General features: G+C 48.8%; 2 protein-coding genes across 2 annotated transcripts in view; both read right to left on the reverse strand.

The window, feature by feature from the left end:
• LOC309679169 (ATP-binding cassette sub-family A member 9-like) overlaps window positions 1-8,939 on the reverse strand; it is a 28,385-nt gene extending 19,446 nt beyond the window's left edge. Inside the window, exons 1-8 of the mRNA XM_082492421.1 lie at window positions 8,078-8,939; window positions 6,892-7,868; window positions 3,800-3,912; window positions 3,070-3,280; window positions 2,674-2,832; window positions 1,625-1,725; window positions 1,025-1,251; window positions 71-209 (exon numbers count right to left, since the gene is read on the reverse strand). Coding sequence (XP_082348547.1) covers window positions 71-209; window positions 1,025-1,251; window positions 1,625-1,725; window positions 2,674-2,832; window positions 3,070-3,280; window positions 3,800-3,912; window positions 6,892-6,910 — 969 coding nt within the window. The 5' untranslated portion in view covers window positions 6,911-7,868; window positions 8,078-8,939. The remainder of the gene's footprint in view (window positions 1-70; window positions 210-1,024; window positions 1,252-1,624; window positions 1,726-2,673; window positions 2,833-3,069; window positions 3,281-3,799; window positions 3,913-6,891; window positions 7,869-8,077) is intronic.
• A 1,992-nt stretch (window positions 8,940-10,931) lies between these two features.
• Window positions 10,932-23,235, reverse strand: part of ABCA5 (ATP binding cassette subfamily A member 5) — a gene marked incomplete at its 5' end in the record, with an annotated part of 31,979 nt that continues 19,675 nt past the window's right edge. The window contains 18 exons of the mRNA XM_082492253.1: window positions 10,932-12,528; window positions 13,815-13,870; window positions 14,130-14,209; window positions 15,230-15,379; window positions 15,579-15,698; window positions 16,097-16,191; window positions 16,275-16,350; window positions 16,888-17,063; window positions 17,224-17,315; window positions 17,423-17,540; window positions 17,637-17,763; window positions 18,324-18,415; window positions 18,950-19,024; window positions 19,532-19,669; window positions 19,931-20,044; window positions 21,047-21,217; window positions 21,838-21,951; window positions 22,419-22,556. Coding sequence (XP_082348379.1) covers window positions 12,421-12,528; window positions 13,815-13,870; window positions 14,130-14,209; window positions 15,230-15,379; window positions 15,579-15,698; window positions 16,097-16,191; window positions 16,275-16,350; window positions 16,888-17,063; window positions 17,224-17,315; window positions 17,423-17,540; window positions 17,637-17,763; window positions 18,324-18,415; window positions 18,950-19,024; window positions 19,532-19,669; window positions 19,931-20,044; window positions 21,047-21,217; window positions 21,838-21,951; window positions 22,419-22,556 — 2,040 coding nt within the window. The 3' untranslated portion in view covers window positions 10,932-12,420. The remainder of the gene's footprint in view (window positions 12,529-13,814; window positions 13,871-14,129; window positions 14,210-15,229; window positions 15,380-15,578; window positions 15,699-16,096; window positions 16,192-16,274; window positions 16,351-16,887; window positions 17,064-17,223; window positions 17,316-17,422; window positions 17,541-17,636; window positions 17,764-18,323; window positions 18,416-18,949; window positions 19,025-19,531; window positions 19,670-19,930; window positions 20,045-21,046; window positions 21,218-21,837; window positions 21,952-22,418; window positions 22,557-23,235) is intronic.

Raw genomic sequence — 23,235 nt, forward strand, 5'->3', positions numbered from 1 at the left:
GAGTTTTAGACGTTTTGATTAGGAAATGGAAAAAACGGTGCATCGTTTAAGAACACAAAAGCGGACTTACAGATGCTATGCCATAAAAGAAATAAAAAAAATATATTTCAAAAAAGTTGTGATCATGGATGACTCCTTGAATCGTGATCAGTGTCAGCAGACTTGCCGTTATCGAAATGTAAACGGCGTACAGCAAACTCCACGATAACCTACAAATGAAGGCACAGTTATTTTTGCCCCTGTACATGACAGCACTTGCCATGACACAGCCAATACAAGACTCACTCTTTTTAATTCAAATACTTCGGCACTCCACATACACTTCCATTGAGAGTTTCCAGATTGGAAAACTGCCAATATCCATGTCTTGCACCTACCCAAATCTCTGCAGACACACCGATGCCCACAAAGAGCCATGGGGCACCCAAGCACAGGCTCCGCAGCCAGGAACATTTATTCTTACGCTTTTCCCAATGATGTGAAATACTCGTGCTCAGGCGGCTTTGGAAACCCGCTTTGATAGACCCTATGTCCCCCCGTGCTTCATCATTTGCAGTTTTCTCCAAAATTTGTTGTTTCTTCCCTTTTTGTGCTCTGTGTGTGTATCCTGGAGGCAAGCAGCACCCCAAAACCAGAGCCTTGCTACGCACATCTCTGCTGGGCAAAGAGTGCTCTTCCTCTTTTTTTGGGGGGGAGGGGGAGGAGAGCGGAGCGAAGTGTAACAAACACCACCACCACCACAATCCTGTATCGGAGCAATGCGCCCGGAAACTGAGGTCCTCCAGCAAATGGTACGTCACAGATAAAAGCAGCAAAGGTTTTTTGCTTCAGTAATATGCAAATCTCGGCTTCAGAGAGCCCAGAGGGATGGTGAGGCGATTGCGAAGCGCTGCTGCGGGGAATCGCTGCTGCTCTGCTGAGCAGTGGTACCAGACCCACACCCATCCTGCACGCTAGTACACCTCTTATACGCATAAGATAATATAATTTCTGTAATTACACAGTTTATCTCTGTGAGACTTACCAGAATGCGATATCTTGCAAACCCATTGCTCTCATTAATACCTTGAGCTTCTTTTTCTCTCTCAAAACTTTCACTGATAAAAAGTACATATATGGGGAGAAGCACAATATAATGTAAATAATAAACCAAATATAATCCATCTTATACACAAGTTTGATCGCGGGTGATTTCAGGCGAACGCCGCTAATTGACTTCATCTCTTCCCAAACAGAATGGTTTGTTTTCATCTAAAGAAAAGAAATTAGCTGTTAATTTGATTTTCTGTAATGAAACAGCCAACATCAGAATAACCAGGTTTTCATAAGCATGAAAATTATTAGTAAGTCAATAACAACGTTACACTTGTGAGTGGCGAATGACCTCAATATTTAGTATCTGTTTGCATCGCCTTGTAATAAACACCAACGCTGCCTTTAGCCATGAGAACGATCTATTATTCTTTTAACTTTTGAATCACACTACGTATTTAAAAAGTTAATGATGACAGAAAATGAACTGGTTTGGTTTTTATTTTTATTTATTTTGGTTGGTTGTTTTTATAAATTTACAAATAATTCCGGAAAGAACAGAAAACATATTTTCCATCAGGATCATACTTACCTCTATGACTGCGGCATCAATGCTGGACTGCACTGATAGGAAACCCGCGTACCAGTACGATGGGACTTTGCAGTCACTGGACGAAAAATTGAAGCAGGTATCTGTGGGAAAGAAAAAAAAAAAGAATCTGATCTATATGTTTCCATATGTATGTGTATTTGTGTAGTTACGTACATGTGAGGGGTTGGAAATGTATTTGAGTTAAGAGAGGAAATCGAGATTTCGTTTTACTCAGCCTTTTTCCTGGAGCAGCCGTTTGTCTCCAAGAACAATGTGGTGTTGGGCGTTGGTGGCTTTGGCTCCATGGGCTGCCTGGTGTGGCATCAACCCTGTCACCGCCGCGCTGAAGAGCCGGCCGCGCTCAGCTCTCCTATTTTGGCAGGAGCCCGGGCTCAAAGTACAGCGCCGGTACAGGTGCCCAGTGCCGAGGGCAGGAGAGGAGCATCTCTCGGGGACCCAGAGCGTCTGCCAGGAGCCACTGGCTGGGGTAGGCAGAATACACGGCCTCTCCATCATTTCCATTTCCCAAGAGCCGTTCTTAGCAAAATACCTCCCTCCCCCCCATCAACTGATGAACTCCTTTGCCTTTTTATCTGAATATAAGTTGGTTGTGGTTTTTTTTTTCTGCTACCTTACTACTTTTAGTTAGTAAATAGGGGTGTATTTGGTCAAAGAAGTAGCACTGTGGACAAACGTGCGTGCAGGTTTATGTTTTAATGTATTAAACAGATGTCCATCCGCTACACGTTAGAAGCACATTAGTGCACGCAATGCTCATTTTCAGGTCGTGATTTGACATGATGAGACATAGAAGGGAGAGCGACTACAAGGACTGTGGATAATGTGTATTTGTTCTTATTTTTTTTTTTTCTCGGGCATTTGTTTCCTTCTAAGTGAACAAAACCTCAAATTCTAATTAATATCTTTCTTGAACCATTTAACACATACAGCCTCGAAGCCTTCTGAGTGGCACGGCAGCAGAGAGATCCAGCTAAGCGTTTTTTTTTAAATGTAAAAATCAAGTTCTCTGGTTTCATTTATTGTGTTACCGATGTGTTCAAAGGCATCATTTGGAGGCACCACTCTGTAGTTTTGAAATCGGAGATGGTAGGAGAAGTCATCCTTAAAAACAACACCAATAATGTCTCCCTCCAAAATTCCTCTTGTTTCCATTTTTTTCTCGTTTTCTACCTCTTCTAGCACTATACCTGCCATTAAAAAAAGGAGAAAAAAAACAGGAAAGAGAAAAAAGAATAAAAACCGTGACAGCTGAAACTTTGATTAGTCATGCAACAACGTGAAAATGTGCACCAGCCACAATCTGTACCCTCAAAATTTGTATTGTCCAAAGCCTTTTCTCCCCCCACCACAACGAAGACCGCGGCGCCCACAGCGTCGGGGTGGGTTCAGGCACTGCAGCCACCAGGATTTAAGAGCAGCGTTACCCGTCATTGCAGACTCCGAAGCCACTTTGCTCATTATTCGCCTGGTGGTGTTTGTTACAGGTGTGTACGCGAGCGTAACTCCCGTAGCGTTAAAGGCAGGGTCATCTAATCGTCCAAGGAAGTCGTAAGGGATTTCTTGCCGCGGGTAGTGAAATATCATACTCGTTGACGTTTGTATTATTAAGAGAAAAACCACCGAGGTAATCCATTCCTAGGGGAAAGGAAGGAAACGCAAAGGTGAGCGGCAGCACAGCGACGTGGAGGTTGGGTGGTACGGAAAGTGTCTTCGTCATCCAGCGCTGGTCTGGCGGCGCAGTCCGGCTCCTCCGGCCGTGAATGACTTCTTTCTGTAAATGGGGAAGAGCTATTTCACAGGTGTAATAACGTGAAAGCAGGAGGAACATTCCAAGTGAAAAACGTGTTTTCTTAGTACCAGAGCCAACGAGGTCTGCTGATAATCGTACACCCGCAATGGTGAATCGGACATTGTGTTCCTCTGCACAGTGCAGAAACGGGATCAACAACCAAAAGCAACAAAGCAGCTTCGTAACAAGCCCGGATTACGCTGTGATATTGCAGTGTCACAGGAAGAAGTGTAACTGCTGACATTCTCCAGAGAACCACATTACCAGCTGAGTCTTCTCATGTATCACGCAGTATAAAAACAATGCAATGTAAAAGTACTTCGTAGTGGAAATCTTACCTTCCCTTTGGAAGAACCAATACTTGCCTGAAAACTTTCTGTCTTCATCCTCCACACCAGAAGAATATTTTTCCACAGGAGAGCACGGGTTTGCTGAAATATTTTTGAGGCTTTCTTGAATATCCCCTGCATTTTCCCGGCTAGGGTGAGAAAGATAATATCGTTTAGAATAAAACAGATCACTGGAAGTTAATGTATTTAGTCGAGTAAACACCACTCCAGAGGAAGCCAATAACATGCCAAAGGTTAAGAGCTTTTCTCAATTTTTCGATTTGGACAACCAAGGAGAAGTTCAAAGGAAGTAGTCCAAGATCACGCAAGGGAACAGAGAGATGGGCTGGACTCAGCTGCCTCTTCCCTGGGCAGATTCGTCCTTCTTCAGCCCAAAGAGGCTTTGCAGAAAAAGGCATTCAAGTGGCTATAGTTTGATTCTTCACCTACATAAAATTAACAACAGAGAAGCCAGTCTGTCCTGCACTGAAAATGTGAGAAGACCGAATGGCATATAGGAGAAAGAAGACATAAATTTTAATTTTCTTTTTGTCACGCAGTTATTCAAAATACTTAAAACATACACGATCTGCAGCAGCTGCATCAAGTCCAGCTCCTGAGTGCTGTAGCTCTGCTCTATGTGGCGCATCCGAGCTGAGCCTCAGGTCCTGCGTTTCTTGCAGTGAATTTACCTCTCGCCTTAGACATGCGGTAACTGAACCCTAAAACATCCCCATTAGATACATGCCTTCTCCCCACATCATCTATAGGGGAAGGCAGCTGCCACCCAGGAGGTGGTTAGATGCTATAGAAGTAGCCTAAAATAGATGCTGCCAACGTCTCCCTTAAGCAGGCCGGTGAGAGACCAATTTTTCATATTTTCACCCAAATGCGAATACAATGAATTACATCTCTTGTACAGCCAAAGCAGGGAAGCATTAGAACGCCAGTGTGGCTCTTTATGCCCTCCTTGGTATGAGCAGGGAGTATTTATCGGGGCATATATTTATGGGGAATATTTTTTTTTTTCAGCTCCAGTTTGGATCATGTGGCCAAGCAGCACATAGGCTGTGCGAGAACAACAGCGATTTCAGAGCGATGGGTTTCACGACCTTCCCAGAAGCAAAACAGGGGAGGGAACCTCAGAACATATTTTTGTATTTTAGTCCTTTAAAAATGACCGAAACCAAAAATCAAAGCAACCTCAAACGCATTGTGCTCTTTTCCCCTCGGACATCGTTTCCTGATTTCGTGGATCGGGCAGCTGGAGTTAATAAACGGTTCTACTACTCTGTTCCCTTCATTGTTTGTTTTTGGAAGAATTAAATATTTGCGTACTCCAGGGGCGATGGATCCAGAATCCCTGTTTACCCTCTGACTGTTAGCACACGGCTTATCTCCCCGGCCCTCTGCTTTCCCTGCCCGGAGCTTTCTCCCGCGCTTCCCCACCGCAGCCCGCAATGAAGGGGAAAGGCAATTAGGAAGGGATTTCTAGGAAGCGCCGCTCTTTTTTGCCCAGGTCTGGATTTCAGTCATTGTGAACTGACTGCAGCAGTCCAGCCCGGGACGTTGGGGCAGTAAACAAAGGTTCACGCTGGAGTATTTGGATAACACGGAAAACACGGCGGTTTTGTAAAAACAGCACTGAATCTCTACAGATGTAACAAATACTTCATTAAAAAGAAAAAAAAAAAAAAAGACGGAGCAAATCTAAGACTTTTTAAAGCATTCCAATTAAACATCTATTGGTTTTAATCTTATTTTTGCCTTTGGAGCAAGAAGCAAACGCCCCTGGAAGCTGAAATGTGGAGTCAGAAAGTCAAACAAACGATGCTGCCTACGAAGGCTGCGCGGACTTCATCAGGAAGAGTTCAATTTGAATCAGATATCGAGAGACGCAAAAGGTAAGGGGGAGAGGTGCCTCTACAAGCCCCGAGGTTCAAAACTGCAGATTCAGAAGACAAAACCAAACAGCAGAAATGTATTTTTTGGAGGCAATGCCGTTTGAGAAGCCTTAAACCAGCAAGAGCATCCCTCGTAAAACCAGGTGTCTCTGGAAGAATTTCTCTCCTGGGGACTCAGTAAACGCATCCAAACTTTTTGCTCCCCAGCAACACGTTTCCCAGGCGCCGGGATAACTGGTACTGGGACCCTGTGCCGAACTCTGCTCTACCAAAGGTTGGCCCAGGAAGGCACGGCCCGTATAACCACTTCATTGATTTACCATCTCAGATCCCTCAGATTCCTATATTTAACACCTCCTCAGTTGTTTGTTTTTTTTTTTTTTCCCCCCTCTAATAAAAACTTAACAGAGCAGATTGTGACTAACTCCGACGAGCGAGCTGCTCTTCAGGAGCAGTGGCAGGAACCTCTCGCCGTTGGCTACGCAGAGAGCACTGGGCGCTGCCGCTCGCGCTTCCCAGCGGAGCCGCCGGCATTCCCGGAGCCAATGATTAATCCCTGCGCACGGGGAGCGCAGAGGGGAGCGCGCTCCCTCCGTACCCTCCTCTTTGCCAGTTATTGCAAGCGCAAAAAACAGCATCTGGCCCCTACGCAGCCCCGTCTTTAACTCCTGACAAACACGAGCCACGTTTGTCCTGACTCTACTCTTTAACATAAAGTTTTTGAAACGGGGTTGGGGTGGGGTTTTTTTTTTTTTTTTTCCTACTCTCAACCCGAAAAAAAGTAGCTCTGAGCCTGCCCTGTGTCAAAGTTCAACGCTTCAGTTCGTACAGAGAAGCGAAATTTAAGGGGGTCCGTGTTTTTGGAAGCCTCTCCCGCTGCCGGCAAGGCTGGAGGAGGGGGAGCGAGGGGAGGGATCGCGGCTGGCAGGACCCGGCGCTCAACCTGTGGATCTTCGCCTGCAGCCAAAGAACAGCAGCGGTGAGAATCAAAATCCGCGGGCACCCAGAAAAGCGGAATATTTTGGCTCCTTTGCCTCTTAGATGCTTTGATGCGAAGCTCGATGTTTGTCAGAGAACAGAGCTGGGAAGTACAGCTGTTACGCATCCAGCAAAACACTGCGTTAACACAATCAGGAAAAAATTAATCACCAAACGCAACCCCTGCGTGAAAATGCCCTAGGTATAATTTTTCTCTTAACAAAAGAGAAACGTGAAATTCCTTACCCGATACCGTGTTTTCCATTAGAAACGTGTCTCCTTCAGCCCTGAGGTGCCCGGGCTCTCCGTCTCGTCGCAGGGCTGGCGCGGGATCGCCGCTGTAGCGCAGCCCGACGGCCGTGCCCCTCTCCGGCCTGACGTCAGAGCCCGCTCCCGCCGGCGCTCCTGGGGCAACGACCCCAGCGGGGACCAACACCTACAGCCAGCCGGCCCAGAGCTCGGAGGTACTAACCTGACGGCGTCGCGGTATTTAACACGACGCGCGCATCGCGTGCCGTACAAAAAGCCTGGTTCTGTCGGGTTTATGAGCGCTGGGGGGAGCTGCAGCGGGAGAGGCGCTGCGCCCGTGCCCGGAGCCAGGGCGAGCGCCAGACCCCGAGCGATGGCGAAGCAACCTCGTCCCTGCCTGAGCTGCTCCGCAGGGAAAACTTCGCCGCCTTCTCCCCGTCTTGCTCCGAGCTCGGGTCGGCGAGCGCTCCTTCCTCGGCGGAGGCGAACCCTGCGTCCCAGGACCGGCGGGATTTTTAGCTCTCGTTTCTCTTTTCCCCTTTGTTTTTAATAATTTCTCGCTAGTTCCACTCCTTTTAATTGCTTTTCCAGCAGCTGTCAGACAGCTGGAATCAGGATGGGGTTTGTTGGGGTGGGATTTTTTTTTTTTTTTTTTTTTCCTTTTAAAAAAATAGCTGTCCAGTGGATCTGCGTTCAAAACAGGGAGGTGAGGAAATCGGATAAGCCAGGAAATCCAAATGAGTTGGAAGGGCGTACAGCCGCGCGACGATGCAAGTAGTTAAAGGAATTCGACTGTCCTGGAACTTCAACGGCTTGAGGACTCTGCATCTCATTTGCAGAGCTGACTAAAACCACAAAAGCCGCCTGGTCGTTGCTTAACAAAAGGCCGTGGCTCTTCTGCAGCTGCCGATTTACTCATTTTCAAGGAATGAGCTCATTTCGGAGAGGAGCAGAGCCTTTTCCTCCATCACTTCCTATTGGGCAACAAGTGAGAAACGAGGAAAGCTACTCGTAACGGCAGAAAGCGCATCCCAACTGCACTTCATTAAAAAAAAAAAACAACAAAAATCACCCCGTTTCTGACACATCCCCCGTGCCATGGCGTGCTGGCGGTACCTGGCGCGGAGCCCTGGCATACCCGCACGGGATCTACAGAAAATGCATTTTAACAGAAAAATGACACCTGCTCCTTGGGGTTTCCCATCCCGTGTACCGGCTGCTGCTCCCGGCTCTGCCGCTCCAGTGGGAGCCCGCTCCAAGGCAACCCCTTGGGGCTTCACTGGCAAGCAGCTAGGGAGCACGTGGCATCCCAAAATATCATTCATTAAATCCCCAAGCAGTTGCTCCACAGGATTCCCAAGGAGGGGAACTCGGGACCGACCTCGGATCACGTACCGGGAGGAGGAGAGGGGCTGGGGACGGCGCAGCATCCTCCGAGGGGGACACTCCAAGCAGCGCGTTGCAGGAAAAAGGAGAACTGAAAGCTCTGGGAAACTCTTTTTGGTCAAGGAGAAATTCAGCACGCTAAGTTAGGGATTTTCTGAAGATCTCTTAAAGGAAGCATTACAAGGGAATGCATTAATCTTACAGCTTTAAAAAAAAAAAAAATAAAATAAATGGCACACTGCCCTTAACACGCTATTAAAGAAAAACTAGTATGAAAACCTGGGAACTTTCGCCAAGTTCAGGTTAAATTTCTGTGGGGTTATTTTCCTCCCCAGTGAGGGGTCCGGGGAGAGTGAGGCACAACCCCCTTTCCTTTTTCGAGGTCCTTAGCTGACCCGCAGGGCTGGAGGTGGACCACCTCCTCCTCCTCCTCGGCAGCGGGTCCCGCCGGAGCTGGCCGTCCCCCGCGGCGGTGGTGGAGCAGGCGGCGTTCTCCATCCCCTCCGTTCAGGGGTTTCACCTTCCACCTTCAGCCAAACCTCTCAGCAACACCATTTCGCCGCCCCTCGTGCCGGAGGGAGCACCCATCCGGCCCCGGTCTCGGACAATGGCTCCAACCAGAAAAATCAATTTTTTTTTTTTTTTTTTTTTCTCTTTTCGGTGGGGTTAATTTTTTCAAGTGGACGAAGGCAGTGCAGCCCCCCCCCCCCCCCCCAACCCCCCCAGCTCTGCCCAAGCCCTCTCCCCTGCACCCCCCGGTGTGCCCCAGGGAACAGCAAAGGCTTTCAAAAAGAGTCCCCCCCCCAATTTCCAGCACGGCAAAACAGACGCGCGAAAGAAACACGAGCATTTAACAATCCCATCCATCTTTATTTTGGTAGTACTTTCTGCTGGAAAAGGAAAAACCTCGACTTTACAAATACAGCAAAGTGGTAAAAGAAAGACGGGTGTATGAAATCAAACCGCGAATGACTCAAAGCGCCCGACGGCAACGTCAGGAGGAGCGTTACAAACATGTCGCCTTTAGACGCGATACCTTCTGTTTCCTGCTACTGGATGTCGGCTACGCCATAGGCTTCATTCGCTACACAGAGGGATTCTTAAAATAAGGGCTTTTCTTGGTAATGTAAACAAAAATCAGACACGTTAAATGCCTCCATAGAAAAATACCACCTTATAATAACACCGCAGAGTAAACGCATCTTCCACGTTTGGCTGTATCAGCTAACAAGTTCTCACTGCGACCCTGCAAGGTAACTGAAGCCATTATAGCCGGGAACGGTGGGACAAAGTGAACCAATTTGCCCCCACCCCACCCCCCCCCCAGCCCCAATCCAGCCACCTCAGCTCCGGTTCATCTCCCAGAGCGCACACTGGGGGGTGTATGGTGCGGCTGGGATTCGGCATCCCACCGGTAACACCTGAACAAAGGGACTTAAAATGGCAGGAATAAAGCTCTGGAGCTTCCAGGGCATTCTCCGGTTTAATTTTTAATCTCTTCTGGCCATTATAGACATCATATGACACTCTGAAAGACTTTTGACACAACACACTGTGATCACAGTGATGTTTCGGGGAGGTGCCTTACGCCCCGTTGACACACGATGTCACCGCGCCAAAAAGATCCCACCCAAACACTGCAGTTAACTTGACGAGCCAAATTCTTGGTACGTGTCAGGGCACAAACACAGTGCCACCGTCAGCTGGGTTACTCCGGGGTAAACAAGAACAGTGCCGAACAAATCCAGATGCCAATGGAAGTTTTCACGCCATCCATTCGAAACGTTAGAAAATAAACTATTTGAAAGACGGCGATGTCACCCAGACAGCACCGAACTACTTTACGGACTATTTAACTCTGAGCATAAGTTAAAAGAGTGACACTAAGATGTCAAAGCGAACAGGTCACAGCTGGACTTTCCCACGGGCGGGCGGACAGAGCGCGCTGCGCCTCGCCGGACAGATGGGCAGATGCCACTCAGCTGAAAAACCATTTGCAAAAAGAGATGGAAGTAACAAAGGTGGAATTTGGAGAAGCCTGGAGGTACAGACACGGGAAGGCATCGCGAGACAAAACTGTGGGTCCCACCTTTCCTCCACATAGAGGAAAATGCCGAGAGCGAGCGGCGGGCAGCAGGGATGCAGCCGGGAGCAACGGGCTAAATAAAAGGCTGCATAAAGAAAAAAAGAGCCGAATTTGGGTAATTTTTCCGTTTCTTTACAGGGAAGCTTCAGCCCTAGAAAGGTCACTACTGGAGCCGCAGTTCAGAGGCGGCTGCTGTAACCCTATTTTTTCCCCCTCTCTTTCGGCACCAGCCCAGGAGAGGGGGGGGTACGCCGCGTCCCACGGCTCAGGGCTCACCCACCCCCGCAGACTCACGCTCGGCGCCCCTGAAGGGAAGGGACCTTTCCCCGGGGAAGCAAACGGGACGTCCGGGTGTTTCTGCAGTTCTTGGGCTCAAGATTTGAACTACAAAACAAAATCTGTACGTTTACGTGCAATCTACGGGCACAAAAGAGGAAGAAAAAGTTGCACACAGAGCTCACATCTCCCCATAGTGCAGTAAGAAATTAAGGGAAACAGATTGTGGCGCAACGTGATGATAAACCATTATCAGACGTATAACACACATTATTGCCTGACAATCACAAACAGTTGGGACACAGAACTCCACCTTAAGCCACAGTTTTTTTGAGTTTTCGCAGGAAAAACAAAGGTCTTTTCTAACTTTAATGCGAAGATATAGAATAGATACGACTTATGAAGCCAATGTTTCAATATAAATGCATCTCTATATTTGTTCACTGTCGGACACAATGAACTGTTAGCAATCTTTAATTTCAGCTTATAAAACTAAAAAAGTGATGATAGCTTTGTGTAGAAAAAAAACAACAACAACAACAAAATATTTTCAACGTACATCTGTCATATCTTAAGATAAAGGATCACACATTCTGCTCTTCTCAGTGCTTCTGTGCAAAGCGAAGGCACCATTCCTACCGGTGAGGCTGTGAATTTGGATGTGATTTTTGGGGGGTTGACGAAGGTGAATGAAAAACTGCCGGGGCAGGACAAAGCAAACGTTCCGGTGCTGAGCACAGTACTGCATCACTCACTGCTATCACAACAAAGACGGATTAGGAAATGCTGTTGCACGTACTTATGAATTCACTGTCAAGAGAAACGAAAACATCTACAAAGGGCTGTCTCTAAAAACAGCCGGCAGGAGACACACCCTTACACCCAACAAAAGAATCAGACTGGTTTTAATGAAGACGAGAAATACTCACACCAATCTCCGCAAATCCCGTAACTACACAGTTATGTCTTTGTACTTTTACCAAGCGGGGGGTGGGAGAGGGGTGGGAAAAAGAAACAGCATCCGCTTCTGCCCCCCCTCCCCCCCTCCCCCCCCCCTTTTCACCCCGCAGCACATGCATCACAAACACCAACGCCACCCGGGACGGCAGCAGGCGGCAGCCCCAGCTGCCAACCCGCAGCGCAAAGGGGTACGAGCGCTGACAAGTGCCGTATTATATCTGTAAATGAACCTTTTCGCGTTGGTCGGAGACCCAGCTCAGCTCCCGGTGTCATTCAGGACCCTCTTCGCAGTGAATACGATTGCTTCGGAGTGGTTTTCCCCCTCTCTTCTAAGCAGGTGTGTCTTCTAAGCGTAAGCAGGGACGGAGCAGCCGGCGGGGGAGCGGGACCTTGCCGGGGACGCGCGTCGGGCAGGAGGCACGGCACGGCCCCGCCAACCAGCGACACACCAGCAACAACTGGTTTTGCTCAAACGCACGGCTCCCAGCAAGGAGAGCCCGACCCCGGGCAGGCGGCGGCGGCGGCGACTGACTGCCATGGCAGCATCTCCTCGCTCGACGCAAACCGGGAAACAGCGAGGGGAGGAGGAATTTCAGAGGAGCCAGAATAACGGCGGGGACGCTCACCGCTACCGGGGCGTTATTCCTAAGGCCAGGGCGCTGCAACACGCTCGGTGCTTCCCAAAAATGTTTGCCGCGACTGTGCCAGCTCTGATTTTTCCCCCCCCCCCGCCACGCACCCGCCCCAAGGTGCGCGCAGAGGATGGTCGCCGCCGGCACGAATCCCGAGCTGCCGAGCGGATCCGGACCGTAAAGAGCTCAGAAAACGACTCGGTCCTCCTGCGTCCTCTCCCACCACAGCGTGCTGTTCAGCGTGCCGAAGCTGCTGTCCTCCTCCTCCTGCTCCTTCGCAAGCTCCACGAACACCTGGAACAGACAGAAAAGGAATACGCCCCCACTCCTTCCGAGATCTTTCTTGGTCCCGAATGGAAATCATGCTAAAAATCTCATGAGTATTGAATGTATCCCTCCATCTCCGAGCAGGAAGTTTTTAGCATTTGGGTTTTTTTTTTTTCTCTCCTCGCTCCTACCCTCCCGCCTCATTTCCTCGCGAGCGCAATGAAAAGGAAGTTGAACCAAATATACGCTGAAGGACGCTTACCGTCAGCAATAACTGATCCGGAATAAGCAATAATAAGCCTCAGCTTTACCCTCCTTTCAGAAACGAACAGCAACGCCCGCCGTTTGAATAAATCAGAGCGTTATTTCCACTAACGCCACAAATTTATTAGGCTCCAGTCCCTGCAGCTGGCATCTTATTTTTAAAGGAGGATATTTTTAAAGGAGAAAATGGGATTAAAGAGGAGCGGGGGAACTCTCTACTCTGCACTGGTGAGGCCACAACTGGAACACTGTGTCCAGTTTTGGGCTCCCCAGTTCAAGAGGGACAGGGAACTGCTGGAGCGAGTCCAGCGAAGGGCAACTAAGATGATTGCGGGATTGGAGCATCTCCCTTATGAGGAAAGGCGGAGAGCGCTGGGACTCTTTAGCCTGGAGAAGAGAGGGCTGAAGGGAGACCTTATTATGGCGTACAAGTATCTAAAGGGTGGGCTGAAGGAGGATGGAGCCAGGCTCTTTTCAGTGGTTCCCAGTGACAGGACGAGGGGCAATGGGCACAAGTTGGAACATAGGAAGTTCCGTTCAAATATACGGAAACACTTCTTTACGGTGAGGGTGACAGAGCTCTGGCACAGGCTGCCCAGGGAGGGGGGGAGTCCCCTTCTCTGGAGGTGTTCAAGCCCCGCCTGGATGCAGTCCTGAGGGATGTGCTTTGGCAGGGAGTGGGGCTGGATGATCTCTAGAGGTCCCTTCCAACTCTGAAAACTCCGTGATTCCGTGAACTGTCAGTCCCCATTCGCTTCGGAAAAGGGAATTTCAGTCCCCCCCCCCCCCCCCCCCCCCCCCAAAAAAAACGCCCCAACAGGCATCAGTGCAGCAGCCTGAAAGCCGGGCGCCGAGGACGGGCTGCCCGCCCCGCGCCCACCATCCTCTCCCTCCCTCCACCGCCACGTGCCCAGATGGGACGCACGGCTCCCGCGCAGCGGGGACAACGCAAATCCAGCCCGGAGGACTGCGAAAACCCCGTCAAAAAACCTGGCACGCCTTCGCCCGGCAGGGTTTACTCCCACGAAACATCCCCTTCTTCAACATACCTGTTCCAGCGTCGCCTGAGAAAAGCTGTACTCCTCGATGTTAAAGGCGTGTTTCACTGTTAAAAGAATTAACGAGAGAGTGTATTTAGGGATACTTCACCATCTGACCCAACCGGATTTAACGCATTTTAAGCCGGTACAAGCGCTTACTCTTCGTTTCACAATAAACAGTTGGGGACACCAATCACAACAGAAAAAAAAATAAATTAAATGAATTTGGAAGAGGAATGCAAAAGTGCCACCGCGCGGCAAACGTGTCAGTTACGGGAGGCGAAAGGATTTCTGTTATGTGATGCGTGGCAAGCGCTTAATTACCTTCTTCCAGCTTGGAAAAAGAATGCGAGAGCGACTGTACATCTTCTTTAGGAACTTTATACGCCAAAATAGAAGCAAAACTGGAATAAAGAAACAAAGCGAATTTAGCTTCAGGTAAAACCAGTCAAAGCAAAAATGTTAATACCCAAGTGAATGGATTTAAACTCATTTTCTGAAGGTTACTCCAGGCATTTTGACTCGTCATCATCACAGAAGGGGAATGATGCAGCTCCTCCCGGACCAGCCGGTTTATAACCCATCTCAGAGACGCAGGTCCTGGTGCATCAGCCGAGACCCCCCCCAAGACCACTCTACGATTTGTATGCTCTTCAGCCAAGACTCAACCATTTATATTCTGCCTATAAACTCGTGAAAGAAAAATCGCTGCCCGGAACTCCCAAAGTCAGAAGGGTTTTGCCTTTCAAGTGAACTCGGACGGAGGTCACAGCATCTCTTGGGACTTTGCATCACGCAGCGGTTCCCGCAACCCAGACTCCAGAACGGGAGTTCTGCTATAAAGCCAATACCCCACATATTCGTTTCTGAAAAATCAACTCTCCTCCACATCTCCTGCATTTGAGGAATGCTCCTCATACGACGCCGGCAGTGCCCTTTTTCGGAGAGTCTCACCAGCGGCCACCAAGCCAGACCCTCGAGTTCATACCGCAGAAACTCAAAGCTGTTGGGGCAAAACCAACCAACCCACCCTCAAACTTTGCGGTACCCGCAGAAAACGTCCAAAACATTTCTAGATAAGGGCCCGTGACTCAGTGACTCAGATTTTACCCCCGCGTCCCGGGGGCCCCGACCGAGGAGGAAGCCGTCAGGCACCAGCTATGCAGAAATCGAGTTTTGCTTCCTCCGTGCCAAACATCTGCAGGCAGGGCTCGCGGCCACCACCGCCCTGGCAGCGGCTCCTGGCCTGCAAAACTCTTCCTCTTTTATTTATTTTTTTTTTTTTTAAGCCACATGTAATTTTTTTTTTTTTTTTTTCCGGTAAATCTTAGTACCACGGCATTCCCTACTCGGTGCCAAGGAACTGCGGAGAAATCAGGGGATGCATTAGCACCAACGTGTTCTGCGGATTTGTTGAAATTCACCTCTCCTGACGATTCGCGTTTGGGAAGATGTGCAAAATCTGGCTCTGCAGATACTCCACCTGCTGCAAGTCTGCTGTTTCTTTTAATTTCATTTCCAAGAAGTATCCTCTGCCAAACTTACTCTTCAGGTGTTGCACCGTACCTATACATCTGCCAAGCGCAGAGAGACAGTGAGAGTTGTACGTGTCACACTGCGCTCAAAAAGCAGCCTAATTTCTAACAGACCCTTTTTGCAGTTTAAGTTCAATTTTGCTCCAAGTTTAAGGCGTAAAAAAATTGTCTACTCGCATTTTCAAAGAAATACGTTCTAGTGGACGCCTCCCACGACATGGGAGAGCTCCGGCGGTACCTGAGCTGCCCGGACACCAGGATGGCCACACGGTCACAAACAGCATCTGCCTCTTCCATGTAGTGAGTGGTCAGGATAGCTGCTCTCTCCTTATTCTTAAAAGCTGCTCGAATTGCTCGCCTGCGAAACGTAACCAAAAAAAAAAAAAACCCAACCCTGAATAAAACATTCAGCAGGTAACAGTAAATCCCGGGTCGGCAGCACAAGGGGACCGTGATGGGTCACACACAAACCCTCTATCTTATGGACCAATCCTACTGCCACAGCAACAATTAACACCTGATTTTCTCCACGGAGGTGACTCAAATCCTTACACTTATACTTCCAGATTTCTTTCGACTTTCAAGCTTTTAATCTCCCAACTGTTCTGGGAGAGGACACAGAAGCAGCGCACCGGGCACCGAGGCAGCGTCGATTCCCCGTCTGTGGCTCTCCCTAGCGTTAACGGGGATAACGCGCGCGTCAAACCCGGCAAATTCCCCAACGAGAAAGGAGCCTGTGGCCCTGGTGGCACTCACCACATGTGCTGCTTGGCTTTCGGATCCATCCCAGTGGACGGTTCGTCCAAGAGCGTGACCCGGGGGTTGCCCAGCATGCTCAGGGCAAAGCACAGCTGGGGGGAGGCAAAGGGAAAGGGTAAGGATGCGACGGCTGCGGGGGACGCCCGACCCGGCAGCTCCAGAAGCTCCCCCGTACCTTGCGTTTCAGCCCCACGCCCAGCTTCTTCGTTGTCTTCTGCAGGTGGTCTTTCAAATCCAGCGCACTCGCGATGCTGCGGAAAGGGGGAGGACCACGCCTGAAAAGCTGAGGGAGCGACGGTTGGGCTCCCCCTTCACGGCGCAGGATGTGAACCCCTCTCCTTGGAAGAACTCGCTTACAAATAGTTGTATGTGAAGTATGAAAAAAGCAGAGCAGTAAGCAGAATCGGAGCTGGGTGCTTCCATACAAGACCTCCCGCCCCGGGGTCCTCGAGGAGGTGACAGCCCAGAAACGGCTCCGAGCCCTTGCAGCCTCTGCCAGGTCATGGTTAGCGCATCCTCCTAAAGGAGGTGACAGCCCAGAAACGGCTCCAAGCCCTTTGCATACAAAGGATACCTCGCAAATAACCTCTAAACAAATACCAGTTTGATTTTCTGTGGCCCAATCTGTACCTCCTAACGTACAAACCCGCACTCGCCGAATTCGCTGAAAAGATGCAATCAAACTTAAATGAACAAAAATACTGTCTTAGCAGTTACGGGGAGAAAAAAAAAAAGCCCTAAGAAAAATATAGCTAAAACCTTAAACATTTCTATAATAAGCTACTTACCGTTTTATGACTTCCTTAACGTCAGTCTGACTCATTCCTTTGATAGCGCCATAAATCTCAAAGTGTTCCTGCAGCGTAATATCTGGCCAAAGCGGATTCGTTTGAGGACAGTACCCCACAAATTTCACCGAGTCATCTTCGCTGTTCAGTCCAAAAGAATAATCTCCCATCAGAACCTTCAAAGGAAAATATATAGACTTTACTCAACAACGGTTTAAGTTTCATGACCGATTTTGCCAAGTTTTAGCAAAACCCACTTGGGAATGCTTGCGATGGTAATAAAAAAAAGATCAAATACAAGTTCATTTCTTATTTCGTTTGTAGCACATAACATACCTGCCCACTGGTTGGCTCAATCTCTCCAACGAGCATATTAATTAACGTGCTCTTCCCAGCTCCGTTGGGTCCCAACAGCCCCAGTATTTCTCCTAGAGGACGGACAACACACACAACGTCGCCCATGAGGTCGGATAAATGGATTCAAGAGTTGGTTTGGCAAATAAACCACCTCAAGAGCACGTAATTTAACCCCAACCTTTTTTTACACAGAGGGACACGTGTTTCGTTGCCACTTTCTTTATTTTTCTCCCCAGCAGAAACTCCTTTCTTTCATCAAACTCCTTGTGCAAGCGGCTGACCAGGATCGCTGGCATCTGCTAGAGAAGAGGGAAGGGGCTGCAGATCCCAACAGCTCCGGGAAACCTCCCGAATTCGGGGTCTGGGCAGCGCCAGGGGGCGCACAGCGTTACCTCCTCGCTTTTGGGGCTGCTCAGGATTTCTTGGACTCGCAGCCTCTCCGCCTTCACGTCTTCATCTTCGCTCTCGTCAGGCGGGACCTCGGGGAACTTCCAGGTTTTGGCTTTCGTGAAACATTTTCTAAGGGGAAGAAAACAACACGCGGCCTCTGCTCGGCGTTCAGGTGGAACAAAGCGCTGATGATGGAGAAATCAGTCGGGATTCGCGCGCTGCTCTGATGCGGAAAGCAATTTGGGCTTGCTGAACCCAGGAGTCACAAATCTAGGCGGCGCATCGGAGAAGCCCCAACAGAGCAGAAAGAGCTGTCAATGATTACAACTACGTCATCTTTGTGCTGAGCTCTTCGCCGGGGTACGGCATCTCCAGCCACGCAAGGGGAAAGGAAGTTCTCCTATTTTTATAGAGGGGACATCCTTACAAAATTCCCGATTTTGCACCGATACAACTTAAAAGGAAGTAAAAACCCTCTTTACGCATTTTACGGACTGAATTTCAGAAAACTAAAGTTAGGAGAACACATTCTTCAGACACTCGGGATGGGCTACAACCGCAGGTATTTGGTTTCCTGCAACATCCCCCCCAGCTACGCGCCGCACGTTCCACTTTAATCACCGCCGTCGTTTTTAAAAACGGCTTCTTTGGACTATTGCTTTTTCAAAGTCTGTTCGACAGAGACGCACCTGAAAAACGGGTCCTCTCTAACTGTCCTCCCTCCGTTCTTCAGCTCGAAACACCGCAGTAGGAAGAGCCACACGACGCACTGCAAATAGGGCTAAACCACACAGATACAGTCCTGGTTACTCGGGGCGCTGCGAGGCCGGTCACCCTATAGGGGACCCTATAGGGGATCCTATAGGTGACCCCACCGGTGCGATGAGTGACAAGAAGCTCAGCAATTCCGTGGTGGGGAAGAGCTGGATGTTTCCAAGATGATGAAACGTATCATTAGACACCGCCACCAGCGTCTGCTTAGATTTAACGGCAATTATTTGGGGTTTTTGGAGAGAGAAAGGACTATCCCCCGCTCTGGAGCTCTTGCTCCATCAGCACAGGCTCCCGCAATAATCAGGATTAATATCAGCACCGTTAATAAGACCGGCGAAGCAGCAGAGGTCGAGCTGGTAGGGACGGCGGCTTTTCCTGACACGGTTTGTGCCGCGACAGGCTGCGGAGCTGCAGGTTCCCGCCCTGCTCAGCGTCCCAGCGAGTCTTTATTAACAAAGGTGCCTCAAGAGAAGGGGGCCGCCAGCAGGAGTCAGCAATTCTCTACAGCAAATATGGCAAATAATCAAATAATCGTGCTTACAGCTACGACTGCTACCAGGAGCCGGTCCCACGGGTCGTAGTATCCTCCATTCTTTCGCTTCCCTTTCCACGAGACCTGACAAGGCAAAAAAACTGCCTTCAGGTAAATAACCACTTACCATTGACCGCGTATTCCACACCGCGCTTTAATCTCAAGTCAGTCATTTAAGTGAGGCTGCTCAAGCACCTTCCGAGCTCTGCAGAGACTCTGCTTGCACCAGTTTGAGGCCAATAAAGCTCCACCAAAGCCCCCGGGGCTGCTCCCGGTTTAAAGCCTCCGACTCCCAATTAACCCATCCTCCCACCACCGTGTCCGCCCGGGCCACAGGCCGAGAAACGCACGGTTTTCCTTTACATATTTCATGGAAGGTTTGCTTATTTCCTCATTTTAAAACTGCAACGTTCTGCTTACAGGAAAAGAAAGGCGCCTTTTCACCACCAGTTGCTATTCTTCACGTGTTAAGTGGCTACGGGTGACACTACAGCACCAGGTGGGTATCTGCTCTCTCGTTATCATTAAGGACACCCACCCAGTCCCAGCCACCTACGAGAGCTCTGGGGAGGGTTCCTCGTGTCCCCTTACCTTTATAAAACAAATCAGACAGCCAATAAGGGGATAAATAGGAATGAAGATGGAGAAGACATAATGCAGGATGGTGGTTACCAGGTAATAGTCCAGAAAAAAGGCCACTTCAGTGACTACCGTACAGAGCAAGGCTGTCTGCACAAAAGAAAAGGGGAAAAAAAAAAATAAAGTCCATTTTCATCCAGTTCAGACTCTCTAAGCACAAGTTACCTAATTTGAGGCATATTCTTTAAAGCTTTTATCATTTAGGATAGGACAGTGATAAAGAGACATCGGTAAATGTCTCAAATTTCTCGTGCCTTAAGGACACGCAGTTAAATAAAATAACTGGGAAGCCTCTTTGGCTTTGGAGATAACCAGTCCTCCCAGCTAACGACTCCGGGTAAAGTTACTCACCACTGAAAATATAAAGGACCAAAACTCTTTCGTATTCTGGACTTTTTTAAACGTGAAGGAGACCACGTAAGTGAAGAGCACGACTGAGGGGACATAACCGATGAGGCAAAAGATCTGCAAAGACAGGAAAGGTGTCTCAGGAAACGTACAGCCAGAAGCCAGGGGGAATCACCTGGAATCACTTCAGTGCGCCACATAACTCTGGATTCTTCTTTGTCACTCAAATTGATATGTTTTTCCTCTTTGCTACATACAGTATATACTATTAAAGACACAAATAAAAGAGTACCTGGGTCAGCAGGAACCTCACTCACTCAGTTCCTTTTCAACTAGTTCCCTTTTTTTTTTTTTTTTTTTTATATAACACAGGCTCCCACCAACGTTGACCCGAAGACTTTGGCAAACATTAGGAATTCCACCCTTCAGCCTTAGCATTTTTGCAGAAACTAAAGCAAGGGCAGATGCGCTGGTAGAAAAACAGCCCTGCGGCGCAACGGTCACAGCCCAAACCCGATTAACTCGGGGCTTCTGGGAAAGCCGCTCGGAAAATGGGATTCCTCTCCATTACAGACAGTATCCGAGGAAAGCCCACTCTGAATATAAAAGACAGGAAGACTTGTAGTCTTTTCAATTTAATCATCTGCTGCAATTCACCGCGGAGCTGCTCTGCGTTCAAAGTCCCTGTAACCTCGGCATTAGCTGCACGCCGACGCAAACCGAGCAGCGAAGAGGGCAAAGCGGAGTGGGCAAGCAGGGCAAAAAAAGACGAAGCCTTTCCTTGGAAGATCCTGGTATTGTAAAGCTCCATTTTATTCCAGTTCCGAATTAAACTCCAAAATATTAATATTTTTTCCCCACGAGCAGCAGTACTGTTTTGCCTTTGGTGCAGCCTGACTGGTGCCTCTGCGCCAGTCAGAGGCATTTTTCCTGTATATTGGTTGAAAAGAGGCATTTTCCCTGTATATTAGTTGAAAAAAAACCAACCAAACAAAAAAACCCAGTCTGCTGAACCATCTAATAAAAATAAACTAATAAAAAGCACCTGTGGAAAAGACCATAACCATGCTCTCGCATCCCCCACATCCCCACGTGCGCTGCGGTTTCCCCCGCGCTCACCACAGCGAGGAACTTGCCCACGTAGAAATAAACGCCGTAGTGAAAAGCGAAGAGGCTGCCTATCATCAGGACAAGGATGGAGAAGAACAGCGGGAGGTCGACGACGGCTTGCCCAGTCCAGTAAGCGGAGGGATAAAGCCCCGCTATCTTCAGCTGCGTGTACGCTTTGATCTGCAGCAGGAAAATACAACGTTAATTAAATATTAACCACAGAATCACAGAATGGTTTGGGTTGGAAGGGACCTTGAAGACCATCCAGTGCCATCCCCTGCCCTGGGCAGGGCCACCTCCCCCCAGCCCAGGTTGCTCCCAGCCCCGTCCAACCCGGCCTTGAGCACCTCCAGGGATGGGGCAGCCACAGCTCCTCGGGGCACCCTGCGCCAGGGGCTCACCACCCTCAGAGTGAAAATTTCCTCCCAATATCTCATCTAAATCTCCCCTCTTCCAGCGTGAAGCCATTCCCCCTTGACTAAAATTAACAGTATGTTAATGCGCCCCGGGGCGTGAGCAGGATCTCGGTTTTCCCTCTAACAAACAGCTTTTCCACCGACGTTGCATCAGCGCGTCACCCACTTACTGCTGATTTTAGCTGCCAAAGAAGCAAAAAGCCATTCCACAGAAAGCAAAAGGGCTTTCCCCAAACCTGCTCTACCCCAGGCGGCGACCAGCAGTCACAGCCACACTGCTGCTCACGGCTAAAGGTGCTATTTCAAACACCTCTTAAGACATTCCCCAAATCCCAAGGTTTTGAAGCTCTTGTGCAGTCTCCGAATCAACACCGAGGAGTTTACCTTATGGTTTTCTGCATTGTCCATGGCAAAATAGGGTGGCATTCCAGTGATAATGATTCCCAGTAACACAGCTTCAAAATAGATCTCCAGTCGGAAAATTGTGTCTGGAAGATTCTGAAATATAAATCAGATTTCCTCAATACCAGCCGGTGCACGACCCAAATAAAAAAAAAAAAAAGCATTTCGAAGAATTGGAAGGCGACTGTAAACACTAAAACATCCGTTCCGGGTATCTCAAGATCATCTGAGCCGCAGCATGAAGAAAAAAAAAAAAAAAACCTATGGAAGTTTTTGGAGTATTTAGAAGAGCGTCTAATAAAGCCCTAGAGCATCTACCTCCTGCAGCAGGTCCTCTCCTCTCCTGAAGGCCACCCCAGCTCAGGGCAGGAGGCAGCAGACCTGTGGCATCCCCGCCTTCAGCCCCGCCAGAACTTCTCCCGCGGTCTCCGGAGCGGTTTGGCGCTCCCCGTCTCGCCCCGGGGATGCTCTGCCGCCCGCCCCGTGTCGGAGAGGGATTTGGATTTGGTTTGGTTTTTTTTTGTTTTTTTTTTTGCCGTGCAGCTCCCCCGGGCGCCGCTCACCTGCACGAAGGGGTTACTCCAGATCTGAATGCTCTCCGTCACGTTGAAATTGCGCAGAAGTAAATTGCTGACGATGTTCATCAAAACGGGCAGGGAATGCACCATGGTGCTGTTGAATACGACCGTGAAAACATAGTTCTGGAAAGGAAACTGTTTGCTGTGTTAATTCTTCTGCGCAAAAGGGTAATACCCTCACGGGGGTCTCCTATGGGCTTAATTAAACATCAACGTGGGGAAAAATCTTTGCATAATAGAGTAGGCTTTGCAGGAAGCTCTGGGCTGCTCAGGGCGGTTATAAGACATAACCTAATTCAGGAAAAGTCATGCTCGTAGAGAGCGAATTATTCGGAATAAATTCCCAGAATGTTTTATGCAACTGCAACGCTATGACAAATGAGGCTCCCGACAACTACAGTCTGAAAAACAAAACGCACAACGACCCACACTCATATGTTCTTGTTAACGCACTTAAAAACCAGACGGGCGAAAATTCCCATCCGCCGAGGGCTGCGCTGCCGCTCTAATAGTAACGGTTTGCAATGAATAAAAAGGGGAACAAGAGGCAGAGTTGGCATATTGCAAAGCAGTTCCTTTGTTGGAGATTAAATACGACCCCAATGCTCAAAGCTTCCTGACGCTCCTACTGAAACGAACACTTGCAATCCAAGAAACTCGTTTTTCTTTACACACCAGAGCACCACGGAATTATACTGCTGTCAAATTGTACAATTCAGCCAGTATAACTAAAAAAAAAAAAAAATAAAATAATAATATAATAATAATAAATTCCTATGCCAGGTCTCTTGTGAAGTAAAAT

The sequence above is a fragment of the Vanellus vanellus genome, assembly GCF_965231255.1.
Source record: "Vanellus vanellus genome assembly, chromosome: 17".
Lineage (NCBI taxonomy): Eukaryota > Metazoa > Chordata > Aves > Charadriiformes > Charadriidae > Vanellus > Vanellus vanellus.